The sequence below is a fragment of the Mya arenaria genome, chromosome 10 (assembly GCF_026914265.1).
Source record: "Mya arenaria isolate MELC-2E11 chromosome 10, ASM2691426v1".
Classification (NCBI taxonomy): domain Eukaryota; kingdom Metazoa; phylum Mollusca; class Bivalvia; order Myida; family Myidae; genus Mya; species Mya arenaria.
In genome coordinates, this window is record NC_069131.1 from 3525297 (window position 1) to 3539753 (window position 14457).

The 14457-nt window shown below is 33.9% G+C and overlaps 1 protein-coding gene across 2 annotated transcripts; it reads left to right on the forward strand.

Moving 5' to 3' along the window:
* The first annotated feature begins 404 nt into the window (after positions 1-404).
* LOC128205091 (uncharacterized) lies at positions 405-8951 on the forward strand. Of its 2 annotated transcripts, none has more exons than XR_008256172.1 (2): positions 405-481; positions 8687-8951. XR_008256172.1 is itself a non-coding variant. In XM_052906509.1 (2 exons), the coding sequence occupies exon 2, from the start codon at positions 3510-3512 to the stop codon at positions 4410-4412; it is 903 nt and encodes a 300-aa protein (XP_052762469.1). In that variant the 5' UTR covers positions 405-481; positions 3506-3509; the 3' UTR covers positions 4413-5516. The 2 variants fall into 2 exon arrangements, 1 of the variants encoding a protein (XP_052762469.1); XM_052906509.1 differs by lacking the exon at positions 8687-8951 and adding an exon at positions 3506-5516.
* Positions 8952-14457: the final 5506 nt, after the last annotated feature.

Consider the following 14457-nt stretch of genomic DNA (forward strand, 5'->3'; position numbering starts at 1 on the left):
GGACCATAAAATCCCAGGTACGCTTGGATTTCGTAATAAATCGTTATATATAATAGTCAAGTTAAACCACTTTTCCTACTTAAAGTTATTAATGCTCCCTGTTGCCCGTAATAAAATGACCAATTAAGGTCTAAAAGGTTGGAAAAGTCGAAGAAGAACAACGGCATTTTTTGCAAATGTCGAAATGTCCTTCTCCGTTTTCCATGAACTAGGATAAAGCTTGATTAATATGTATGACGTTAAAAAGGTATTCATGATCTGTCCAAAATCACAAAGTGTGTACACGGCTAAACCGTTACAATGAGAACCAGGCTTAAACATTGTGAAGAATTGCTTCTTCCTCAATATAAAACTAAGCGCTTCAGATTTCTCCCCAAATCGATTTATGACTTGCATTATATTATCTTCCTTCATATTTCGTAAGATTTCAAATGAGGAAATTTAGTAGTTGATACAAGTTACGTTGTGGAATTTATCGAATGTAAGTGTATTTTTATTTTATCATACCGAAAACCAAGCAAAATATAACATGTAAAATCGATATATTCTTTAACTGTGAACATTTAACACAAATCCAATCAGACAAGATATAGTATATATATTCCTGATCACAGGAATTATTAATCAGTATTTTATAAATGGAAGACTGTGCTTATACATGTGTTTAAGGTAGTAAATTTTAACTTCCTGAAAACGCCAATATGTTAATGTTTAGGTTAATTAAATCTAACAATGTTTGCACACAAGTTTGTACGTAGACATCAAAATATCTCGAATAAACATATTTATTAACCACTTTTAGGAAAATGTTGGGTATCTAAAGCAACTCAATTTGATAGAAAATTGTTTTCACAATATGGAATAATTTGCTAGAAGTTAAATGACAATGACACTGGAAGCCCATGCTTTGTAGATATTTACAAAAAAAATAAAGGTAAAAATATAACCACGGAGATGGAGATAACTTTCATTTTATTTGGGGTTTTAAGGTCAAGCTTAGTTCTGTAAATGCAGTTTTTCCTTTATTAGACACTCATTTGTGTTACTCATTAACATTTTCTAACTAACAATTAAACCAAAAACATTGAAGTGTAAACATGATGTCCCTGCTTTTTTATACAGCTAGAAAATAGGGATATTTAACATAAATCTAATTTGAGATTATCAAAAACTTGATATTTCAACAATAGTCAGCCAATAGTCAAGGTTTTTCATACAGTTGTAAAGTGAAAACTGGCACTGTTACCGATGGGCCAGGTTGTTTTATGATCCAACATGCCTTGAATAATTTTGATAAAGCAGCCTTTTAAGAAAATTTATGTGAAATAATTTTGAAATTTGACAAGTGGTTGCGGAAGAGATTTTTCATTTTTTCTTCTTATGGCCTCTGAAACACGGTACAAATCCATTTTGTTGTAAACATGTTTATTGATATGCAAGAAACATCTTTTATCACAATCCAAATAAAGCCGGATCTCTTTAAATTGGTATGAAAATCAAATAGCGTGAAATGGTCCTCTATGATCATGCTCCCGGATCGCATGCATTTACTTGACCAATACGCGCGTGTATAACATGGGTAAAACGTAATTTTTAATGACAAGGTGCTGTTTTAACAACTTATTAATATCATAATAATGATTCTCTTTATGACTTATGCTGATCAGTAATTGATCCAAGTCGGTGTTTTTAACGAAGGGTATTTATTATGGATGTTTTTCATCCTTATATATACATAATTATTATTACACAGTAAAGATTGACACATGAAGGTCCTCACATGGAGCAGTGGTTTGTAAAGCTCGAAATAACCTTTCGTCACAGTCCATACTAAAGTTTCAACAACTGCCATAAACAAAATAATGTGAAAATGGACATTGTAAGACTAAACTCAAAGAAGCTCTAGATATGCATAAACACGATCGGAATCTGAATTTATAACATAAAGTTCGCTTGTTTCGTTCAATGAAACAAATTAAAGAGCAAGCAAACTGGAGGTAGATTTAAGATAAATGGTAACATCCTACTTGTTAGAATATATAATTCCCGATTCGCAACACGGTAGAAATTCTCATATCTGTATCCGAATAGAAATATCCAAATTCAGGACAAGTGAGATTTAAGCAAATTGATGTACTACTGACCAGGATATGGGACTTTTTTACATGTGAGTTGGTTGTTAGCCTTTCTATTGCCAGCCTTTGGTTTCAATTTCGTGCCCTGTCATGTGTTTTATTTGACGAAAAGTATGAATATTTGTTATCCCGGTGGTGATTATCTAGCGGCTGAGGCTAAGTGGGGTATATTTTATACATGTTTTATTCTTTTAAATTATTCATATCATATTTTATTTCATTAATTATTCCATGTCTTTTCACAATGAAATAAACATTGTCGAGAACACATTTGTTTCTGTTTCATTGTCCTTATTTATTATTTTGAATATTAGAGTGCACTGAAATGTGGTATTTAGGTAATCCCTAAAAATCCAAATCTGGAGAGCACGTACCAAGCCTATCTAAAGCTGCCTCTAAAATATTTTCTTCGGAAGGTCCTGTAATACATTATCCTTTACTGATGTTTAATAAAAGTAAATAACACTATCATTTATCCATAGATAGGGACTGATTAAAAGTGTCATGCTTTTTGTAAGTGATGTCTCGTATCGACCATATATATTGATGTTCTCCCATAACGATAATTTACTTGCACTGGTCTCAAACGTTTATAGATATAAGACATTCTAACTAAGGTCACCTTCTTTTATTACAGTTCCGTTTTAAATAAAAATAAATATGAAACCTGGGTAAGTAGGCTACAGTATAGTATTATACCTTTAATGATTGGTCCGCCATTTTCAATATTTTGGTAATCAGTGTAATTCTGGGTAGGCTCAAAGACACATCGTATTTAGATGTTTCTACATTGAGGATCTAAAATATCAGATCGATTAAAAAAAATATGAATATCATTTTGATTCGAAAACACGTACTTCAGTACTCAGTACTTATTTAGAAAATTTGCATATGGCGCATAGATCTATTTTCTGTGAGGTAATTAGTTTCATATTATTATAACCTGTAATCTTTGCTCGTTTGAATAAACCTTTACTTAAACATACCTCTTAAATTACCTTTCTCATAATACAATTGTGTTTTGTTCTGCAGTTTCAATATCATTGAGTAAAATAATGATAAAATGAGTGTTTTCAGACGCATTACCGGGAAAAATTATTCTTGGTCTAAAAAACATGAGCGAGTTTCTTTAACAAAATATTGCTAAATCATTTACTATTTTATATGTTGGGCGTAATGTGTAAGGCAGCATTTTAATCATCAGCAATATACAGTGAATGATGGCTACATCTGTCATTCTTTGAGATTGCAATGACAGTTGCCATGTTCCTTTAAATACATGAGAATCATTTATAATTGAATTATTTAACGCAATTATCGGTCATCATATCAAAAACATATTGGATACAAACGTTTATGTTGAATTTCAGAAACATGGATTCAAATAGTTCTGATTTGAATCGCGGCTCTACAACTGCATATTCAACTCTTGTGCAATGTGAAACAATAGATATAACAAAATGTAGCGGTATTTTTCCCCGACACGCTGCGCAATTTTATAGGACTAACCAAAATATCATATGCTATTTTGGAAACGACAAAATAGTGGCCTTTTCAAAAGAAAGCCCCCTAGCATACCTTTATGAACATGTTTCTGATGTTAAGTGGAGAAGAGGACATACCATTCGTTCTCTTTCATGCAAATATTCAGCCGATAGTTGCAGTACAGCTCTTGATGGAAACCGATTTGCTGTTTCTCATCCAATTGCATCATTTATAACACTATACAGTAGTGACAAACCTGGAGAGCTGAAGGAAGACTGCAAATTAAATGTTGAAGGAAAATGTTATGGCATTGACTTCGCTAATGGGAAATTGGCTGTCTGCTTCAAAGATCCACCTAAAATATCCGTTCTGGATATGAACACTGGATTTATTCACAGCATAGAAAATGAGCCGAAAGGAAACCAGCTGTTCACCGCACCTTCTAACGTTGCTATGGATATTTTGAATGGACAGAATGTGATATATGTGTCCGACAAAGCAAGCTGGGGCCTTCGACGTTTGACCAAACTTGACATACAGGGCAATATTCTGTCTTCATTCCTATCGCCTACAGACGAAGATCCAAAACAAGTAATGGCGGTTGGTGATGGAAGTGTTCTGTTTGTACATAAGGGTATCAGGCTGATGTCCGAAAGTTGTCAGGAAGTTGTTAAGCTCTTGGATGAAAGTCACACCGCATCCGTTTTGTGCATGAGTTATTCAAAACAGCGCAATTTGCTATTTGTAGTGAAAGACAATTCAACAGAGATTGTTGTGTACAAGCTGAGCTAGTTTGACAAAATGGAAGTGTCACACATTTGATGTGGACGTGGATATAAAAGATTAGCATTTGGGATCTATTAATTTTGGAAATACAACTTGTTTGTAGAAAAAGTTAGAGCAAGTTTTACCATCTATTTCATGCACAAATGTTATGAGGTAAACTGTTAAGTTTAGTAATTGTTACACAATTCTTTTCCATTTTATATACATATTTGTTTGCGGAACGACTATTTAATTTTACTTATGTGTGCATGAAAAGCTTACTAGTTTTATTTCCAATTTTGAAAGAAATTTATAAAAAAGAGAAGTATATACAATTTGTATGGTATTTGTGAAAATAACTAATATACTCACATCTTTCAGACTGAAACTATTGCCAGTGTCAGGATTGACGTACCTTTGTTACAATCAAACAGCAATACTGCATTTTATTTTCATTTACCAAATCCCAGTGCAGAACGGACCTGCTTTTTATGCTACTTGTGTATATGACCGTTTCAGACATCTATAATGTTATTGAGTTTTGAAGTGTCGTTCATAGTATGTGTTTCGTTAGCGAAAGGTTTTGTTTTATTTAGTGAGCAAATGTTGTAATGGAGACAACATTATGGTTATACAAGGTTTACCGCCTGTGTTTCAGATATGATGATTATTTTGTTACTCGTCTAGAGCGTCCGGACATAAAAAATTATGTGGTAATAATTCATGATACTGAATCACCCCTTGTGACGTATGTATGTTTTTCGTTTACAGGGCGAAACTGACTGGTTTCGACTGTTTTCATTACGTGTGAGTTTATGGTTATATTCATTACCTTTCTGAGAGACATGTCATCAAAGTGGTGACTAAGTGTTAAGTAATCTGATGAATTGTGCTTATTTTAAAGGTAATATTTGTTCCTTCTGGGTTTTAATTGCTGTCATTTATACCATTGTAAAATGAAACTGTATATTTAATCTTAAGCTTCGAAATGTAAACCACTACGACTACATAATATACACTTACGTTGTGTTGTGTTACGTTTATGTTGAAATACTAGATATTGCCGTATCTTATGTGTGAATCTGTTTAATTTTAGATTGAATGTGATATTAAATGTGCAAGTTAAGTGTTTCAGGCTGTTTTTTATACGTTGTATTAAACGAAACTTGCAACAAAAAAACTGAAGCACGTTTTGGTAGCAAACATCGAGTGATAAACGTGAGAGGCTATAATGCAGAGGGTTTGTAGTTCGATTTCCACCCAGAACTACGTCGTCAAGTGTTGTTAGTTATCACACAAAAAGGATATTCAGTTCATTTAACCCGTTTTAGAAATTTGAAGCGTAAAACCTGCAAAATAAGTCTGAAATAAAACAACGATCATTTACAAATTAAGCCCGGCTTTCGTTGTCACAACAATAATCCGGAGAAGTTAAACGTTTAACTATACAACCACAACTAGAAACAAGTTCTCAAGGAAGACATATGTTTCAGGCTTAAACAGATACCGAACGTGAGACGTACAATGCCAAAAAGCAATACAGACATAGTACATATGCATCGCCATGTATTTATTAAAACATTTTGCGGCTAACAATTTGGAACGGTCAGTGAAATATACTACCTAGTTATTATTATTGATATTAATTTGACGTTTTCTAATTACAAGTTCAAATCATCGAGTCATAGAAAAAATGTAATTTTGTTTCAGTTTTGATGTTACTTAATAGGAAGATGATATAAAGTAACATAATAACAAGTAGCATAATCAGTAAAACTCCATCATAACAACTTGAACAGATTAAGGCCCGTTCTAGAAATTCGACCCCCACCCCTCGGAGAAAAAGCTTATAACTACAGAAATGCTGATTATTTTACTATGAAATGTTCAAATTTCAGGGGTAGGGGGTGAAAATACGACCAAACACATCTTTCAACATTTTAAATCAAATCAATTTTAGCTCTGAGGGAGAGGCGAAGAAAATAGGTTACGCCTATTGGTAAAGCCCACTCTTATTTCAAATCCTTGACCACCCTCTGATCATGATTATGGTCACAGAATAAGTTAATTTAGAGATGTTGATACAGGGCTAATTATGTAGGAACCAAAATGCATAGACCCAGTCATGTGAAAGAATATCAAGAAAATAATTTCCGGAAATATATCCTATCACGGTCAAGTTTTTACAATTGACTCATCTGTACAAGTGGCCAACGTTTGAGGAAAGCACAAAGAGCGCAAAATAGTAAGATTGCTAACTATAATTGACCATGGTAGTGAAAATAGAGCGACAATTCAGTTATTGGGCCGAATTCAGAACGTCCACTCTCACTCACACTCCAACCACATTCCCGTAAGGGACACTCAAGTGATCACTTGAGTGGAATACGGGGAGTGACACTCAAGTGATCTGTTCGTATTCACACGCCTCGCTAACACTCCACTTCATCAAGTGAGCAATACAGTATATATACATGTATGTTTACATGATCATATCGGATTATCTGTTTAACTATGGTGATGTTTACATTATACATTGTAAATATATGTTTATTTGAGATTGAAAATAAAATATGGAAGTTGAAAACACTTAATAATAAATAGCAGATGGATAGAATTAGCGAATAAATCTACTTCTTATGGGGAAATTACACCTCGTAGTGAAAAACCACTCAAGATATGTAGGGGAAAATGGATGAAGATGACGATAATAATAATAATAATAATAATAATAATAATAATAATAATAATAATAATGATGATGATGATGATGATGATGATGATGATGATGGTGTTGGTGTTGGTGTTGGTGGTGGTGCTGGTGTTGGTGGTGGTGCTGGTGGTGCTGGTGCTGCTGCTGCTGCTGATGATGATGATGATGATGATAATAATAATAATAATAATAATAATAATAATAATAATAATAATAATAATAATAATAATAATAGTAATAATAGTCTGAATGTAGGCTGGAAAATACATATCAATTCCCTGACCACGCACTGAAATGGCCTAGCGGCGTATAGATAGCGGCCTGGCGGCCTAGCTGCCTCATGTGACTAGCGGCCGAAAATTGTTTCCTATTCCAAAGCAATTAATATGCGTTCTTTTCTAAAACAATGATAAAATAAATGTTTCTATTCATAAATCAACATCTTTCAGCGAATATCAGCATTTCCCCCTTTTCCTGGGCGGCTGGATTGAGTTTTGGGGATTTTAAGCCGCTAAGTTCACGCCGCTAGGCCGCTGGACTGCTTGATCGACTTTTTGAAAAAAAATTGCTCCAGCGTAATGAAGTTTGCATAGGAAAACAATTATTTATGCATTGTTTTAGAAGAAAACTCATATAAAAATGCTTTGAAGTAGAAAACAATTTAAGGCCACTATGTTAATGTACGACTTAAAACATTGATTTATCATATTTCCCAATTAAACGCAGGAACAATAACCTTGAAATAGATAACAAATTAAGGCCGCTAGTCCGCCAACTTTACGCCGCTAGACCGCTTCGTGTACATTTAGCTGCCTGTCTTTGCAGCTTTCGATGAATTGCAAACATCAACTTTGCTGGGCGTTCAAGATCATTGCGAAACAAAACAAATATATGATTGGCGCATCCTTTTGAAAATTTGATTTGTTTTATAGATGGCCACGTTACTGAATGAACATGTACTTCAATGGATTATCCCGGTCTCTTAAATATTGTCTGGGAACGAGGATGTCCCTTATTTGTTCCAAATATTTGATATATTTCATCTTTTCTTCTTGTCATGTACTTTTTTCACTCACACTCATTCAATTCGTATTCACAACCAATCCTCGAGGGCGGTTCAAGTGGCCTAGCCGAGCACTCACAAATGTCCCACTCACGCAAAACACTTGAGTCTCACTCACACCTGTGAATACGGATATACCTTTCAGTCGAAAATATCTCGACTTATGTGATTACAGAGGATTAACTCATTGAGTGTGAGTGAGAGTGATTGTTCTGAATTCGGCCCTGAGACACATACGTCGTTTACTAGATATATAGAGGATATTCAGTTTTATAAAAGCTGCTAAGCGGTCCCTTTGCTACATGTATACATGCCAGATGATAGTGAGTTCACTTCGGCGTACATGGTAATGGCATGTCAAAGCCATGCAAAAAATGTTTTCTGTTCAACACAAACTTTCAGTTGTAATGTTTTGTTTTTATTAGAACTGTCATTTTTCCGTTATGTTTGTACTGGTTCTGATGTTAACTAACCGCTCACCGGTGTCAACATCATTTGATTGAAAATATTTTAATCTGTTTTCAGTAAACTGCTTGTACCATACTGTGACGACAAGGCTGAAATGTGCTCTTTATGTATAAAACGAAATGCAAGATCATGCTTGCTCGACCTAAATCTTATGATTTAGGTTGACCTTGACGTTGAAGACTAAATTGCAAGGTGATACATGCGAGCTGGTAATATTCCTGTTCGGGGTTATCTTTGGATATATGAAAGTGTTTCCACTCTGAAATAAAGTGCATTCAATTCTCGAGTTGCAAGTGGTTAGAAGGCAGATCCCAAGAAATATTTTTTTTGTTGTAGCGTCAATATCAGAACGAAACGGGAAGGCGTTTGTGTTTTGAGCGTACATCAAACCAGATGGGAATGAATAGGTAAGGTTGCTTATCATCTTAAACTTAAGTATGAGTCAATGTTGTCGATGTTAGCTTCAAACAGCCATTCAAACCAGAGTTTTTTAGTAGTTGAGACATACGAAACTTGCTGATTCCTGTCGTTATTATTGCACCCTCGTTATGAATAAACTCGTTGTCATTTCTCAGGTCATAAGAGCAGTTATGTCATGTTATATCAACACTGTAAATCGAAACTGGTTACCAAAACATTCACCAATGAAGATGTTTAGAAAGAAATGTGATCTGTATTGTCCTGTAGCATTTTTCTTTTGTTTTGTTTTGTCTTGCCTCAACTTAAGACAACTTATTTTGTCAATGTAATTTCCATTGTTTCATAGCAATATAAAAGAAGCTACCTAGTCATAGATATGTACAGTTCGTGAATGAGGAGTGACAAATGAAATATAAAAGATCTCAGGACACATATTTGCTGCCAAACTTTACTCATCGAATGTGATACTATGATATAGGTAATAATACAACTTTGGGAACTCCGACGCTTAAATCTGTCGACAAAAATGGTGAAAGTGCCATACATCTTCGTTATTGTACATTAATGTATCACCAAAAGCAGCCTTACTAATCAAGTGTGAATAATGGTGCTCACTCAAACAGTTTAAAATGTCCTAGACTTTTTTCAATTGAACAGGATAACCCTTCATTAACAGTTAACGTGATATAGGCAACCACGATTTCGTCAGCAAACGTAAACAAAATATTGACAATGAGAGCCATGTTTAAAGTTAAAGTGACTTGCGTGTCACTTGAAAGAAATATGAGCGCCTATTCAATTCACCCAATACCTCTTCTTATTCGCTGTATTTGTTTATTGTATTCCTACACAGCATCTCGTGAGATGATGTCGAACAAGGAAGTTATGTAGTTGTTGATTAACGTTAACTTGTGGAATACATGTATGTAAGTGTATTTAATGAAATTGTACTTTCTTTTTTAAAGAGATCTCATCTAACACTTTAATTGTCATTATATGAAATAATTATTAGAAAATGACAAAATACAAGGGTAATACGTACTTAGTATTAATTGGGTAACATTGTATTTGAATCAAGAACATTATTTTAAATTAGGATTTCACGATGCCCTAGCCGACCTAGTAAAATTCTGTAAGTCGAATACCACATTCCGGATCGAAACGCAGTACTAATAACTGTTGTATTATATGCATTTCTACTTTACATCACTTGATAGTCAAGAATATTGTTTCTAATTTGGATTTCAAGATGCGCTTGAGAGACTCACTTTTAGATGTTGTCAAACCTCAATTTTACTTTGCCCAATAATACATGGTATAAGATGACGTCAGCAGAGTAGTGGAATACGGACTGCCGTATATATGAGATATGTAATGCGAGTGGATTTTTGATGTGGATATATTAATGGCTTAGTTCATGTAGTAAAAGAGATCAAGAGGACTTGTAAATATTCTTAAAATAATTTCGAAAGTAAATCAATTACTTTATTCAAATATCAAATTATAATAAAAACCCGAATAAAAAATCATGAATTGAGAAATTAAGTAATTTTGTTTTCCATTTTAATTTTTGTACAACAATTCTTAGCGATATTATATTCTTCCCGATCGAAATAAAGCAGTGTTAAATTGCACATTTATCATCATGCAAAATTTGTAAACAGCAATGATACGCGACATGTGATAGAAAACAAAATGATTCCTACGATTATGCTCTATGAAATGTCGGTAAAAAGCAATACATAGCTTATGTTTTAAATGCTACATGAAATCCGAAAATAAACAAATATTGACTTAAAGTAATATTCATTTCGCGACGGAATAATAAGAACAAAAACTTTTCATCATTACACTTCCTTGTGCCATTTTAACATTCACCCAGATTTAAACCTATCCATCGGACATTTTTATGATCATGAAAATGACGTCAGTGGTGTTTGTTTTCGTCGGGCAATTAAACCAAAATCGCCCTTACGTGACGTATTAATCTTATGAGTGGAAATTTAATAATATTTATTGTATTGAACTTCTCAAGTATACTGATTTAGTTTTTGTATTATATATTTAATAAAAACACGTTTCAAAAACAATTTCTTAACTCCTTAGATAAGGTTATGTGATGGAAAAGAGTCCGTTGTCCTTCGCAAAAACTGTATATACATAGTGGCTTTCATCAGTTCTTAAAATAATAACTGGATGCAAACGTTTGTTTTAAACTTCAGAAACATGGCTTTAAGTGAGAGCGACTTGCATCGAGGCTCAACAACTGCATACTCTACGCTCGTGAAATATGAGACACTAGATACCATATTTCAAGGTCCAGATATCTGGGAACCTGATATTGGAAGTACTGTACTTTTCCCATGTATGATATGCTATTTTGGAAACGACAAATTGGTGGCTTTTGATGAAAAGGGCAGTAAAGTAGGTCTTTACGAAGATGTTTGTAATGTTCTAAAGAGGAGCAGCAGTATAATTCATTCTCAGTACAGCTCTTGATGGAAACCGTTTTGCTATTTCTTGTCCATATAGGCCAGTTCTTACAATATTCAGTAGTGAAAACCCAGGGTAGTTAAAAGAAGATGGCAAATTAAATATTGGTGGAAAATGTAATGACATTGACTATATTAATGGGAAATTAGTTGTCTGCTTTAGAGATCCACCTAAGATATCCGTGCTGGATATGAAGACTGGATTTATTCACAGCATAGAAAATGAGCCAAAGGGAAACCAGCTGTTTACTGTACCTTCTCGCGTTGCTATAGATATTTGTAATGGGCAGGAGATGATATATGTGTCCGACAATGCAAGTTGGGGCCTTCGACGTTTGACCAAAATTGATTTGCATGGTAATATGCTAGCTTCATTCCTGTCGCTTGAAGAAGAAACCCCAAAACAAGTGATAACTGTTGGTGATGGAAGTATCCTGTTTGTACATAAAGGAATCAGGCTGATGTCCGAAAATTGTCAAGAGGTTGTTAAGCTCTTGGATGAAAGTCACACCGCATCCGTTCTGTGCATGAGTTATTCAAAACAGCGCAATTTGCTTTTTGTAGTGAAAGACAAGTCCTCAGAAATTGTTGTATACAAGCTGACCTAGTACGACAAAAGGGGAATGTCATTCATTCATGTTGTTGTGGATATAATAGATTAACATTCTGAATATATCATTTCTAAAACAATGCGTTTGTAGAACATGTTTGAGCAAATTTTACCATCTATGTAATGTATATATAAAATTAAAGAATGATTCTTTGAAACAAATAGATGTATTCATTTGAAAACGGAGATTTGGCTACATTTTGTAAAATATTTATGAATATGATTTATATATTAACATACTTTCAGTCTGTAACTATTTAACTTGCCAGTGCCGGGACTAGACCTTTGTTTCAAATAAACGCCCAATATTGGAATTTCTTTCATTTACAAAATCCCACAGCTTACCAGATCTGCTTCCTTGTGCTACTTGTGTTATCTATGATGGAGCAGAGATTTGAAGCGTTATTTTATTAAGTGTTATAGGATGTATGTTTGTTTAATGGAAAGTTATATTTTATTAAATGAAGAAATGTTGTGAAGGAGAAGAAAAGTGCATCGTTACTCATATAGGGCGTCCGGACTTAAAGACTTGTAATATATGTGGTAATAATTCATGAAAGGGACCACCTCTGAGCCCGGACGTTACGTTGGGGATGTATTTCGTTTCCGGGCGATCTTTCTTCTAGCGTAAATTGACTGGTTCCGATTACATGTGAGTTAATGGTTATGTAGAGTTAGTTTGTAAGGGACGTGTCATCTAATTTTCAAAATGGTGATTAAGTGTTACGTTATTTGATGAGTTGTGCTTATTTTATAGGTAAATATTTTGGTTCTGCTTTTAATTTATGTCAATTATACCATTATAAAACGAAACTGTGTATTAATAATTCTTTAGTTTCGAATTGTAAACAAATACGACTAAATAATATATACTTGAATAAAACCCTAATTTTGAGAAATTATTTGAATGAAAAATATTTTGGTGTTTCTATGTTGCACTTGATTTAGTTGAATCTACACATATATAGTGTACATATTGCCATGTTATGTTGTTTGAATCTGCTTAACTTAAGATTGAACGTGACATTATATTTGCTCGTGCAGTGTTTCAGACGAGTTCTGAGTTTTTATGAGTTTTATAAAAACGAAACATGAAACGAAACATATTAAAGGACGTTTTGGTAACAACGATCGAGTGGTTAACATGACAAGCTTTGACCCAGAGGGTCCGTAGTTTGATCTACACTCTGAACGTCGTCGCTGAGTATTGCTAGTTATCACACAAAAAAAAGGACAAACAGTTCATTTAACCTGTAAAACCTGCTAAATACGTCTTAAATAGAACGACTATTATTTACAATCTAAGCCCGGCTCTCGTTGTCACAACAATAATCTGGAGAGGTTAATCGTTTATAACTACCATGACAACCATTGACAACGAGGACGAATGTTTCATGCTCAAACAGACACCCAACGGGAGACATACAATGTCAAAACAATACGGACATAGTACACAGGCATCGTTATATCTTTCTTAAAATATTTTTCTGCTAGCGATTTTGAAAGGTCAATGAAATCAGCTACTTAGCGATTAATATTGATAATGATTTGACTTTTTCTAATTACATGTTGAAATCATTGATTCATGGAAGAGCTTGTAATTTTATTGCAGTCTGGATGTTACTTAATAGAAAGATGATTAAAAGTAAGATTAGTCAAGTAGCATAAAAGTGAGACTTAATCAGCACAACTTGTACAAATAAAGGCCTCTTCTAAGAATTCGGCCCCATCCCCCTCGAAAATCGCCATTGCTTACTTTTTATTCAATATAGAAGGAAAACCTCAAAACTACAGAACTGATTTTTGTTTTGCTATAAAATGTTCAAATGTCAGGGGAAGGGGGATACGTCCAAACTAATTCGCCTACATTTTAATTTGCATCAATTTCGGTTCTGAGGGAGGGGCGGAAGTTAAAAAGGTTAGATCATTTTAAGTTACGCTCAAATAAGGTGATGTGGAGATGTGTATACAGGGCCATTAATGTAGGAACCAAAATGCACTGATATGTGAAAGAATTTCAAGTAATTGAATTTCGGGATTCGCTTTGATGGGCAAGGTTATATCTTTAACTCATCTGTACAAGTAATGTTTGACGAAAGCACAAAGAGAGCGAAAAAGAAGATGTCTAATTGAAGTGGACCAATGTAATAAAAAGAGAGCGACAATTTGGTTGGAGATTCATGAATGTTTTACTAAACATAAACGTAGCCATTAGTGAAAATGAATTTTTAATATGATAAAGAGTGAAATAAATACGATCTTACACAGGAATCAACACCTTTTCTGTTTATTTTATGCCTATTTTC

Coding starts and splice junctions, on each gene's coding strand:
- LOC128205091 (XM_052906509.1), top strand. CDS start 3,510: ATGGATTCAAATAGTTCTGATTTGAATCGCGGCTCTACAACTGCATAT.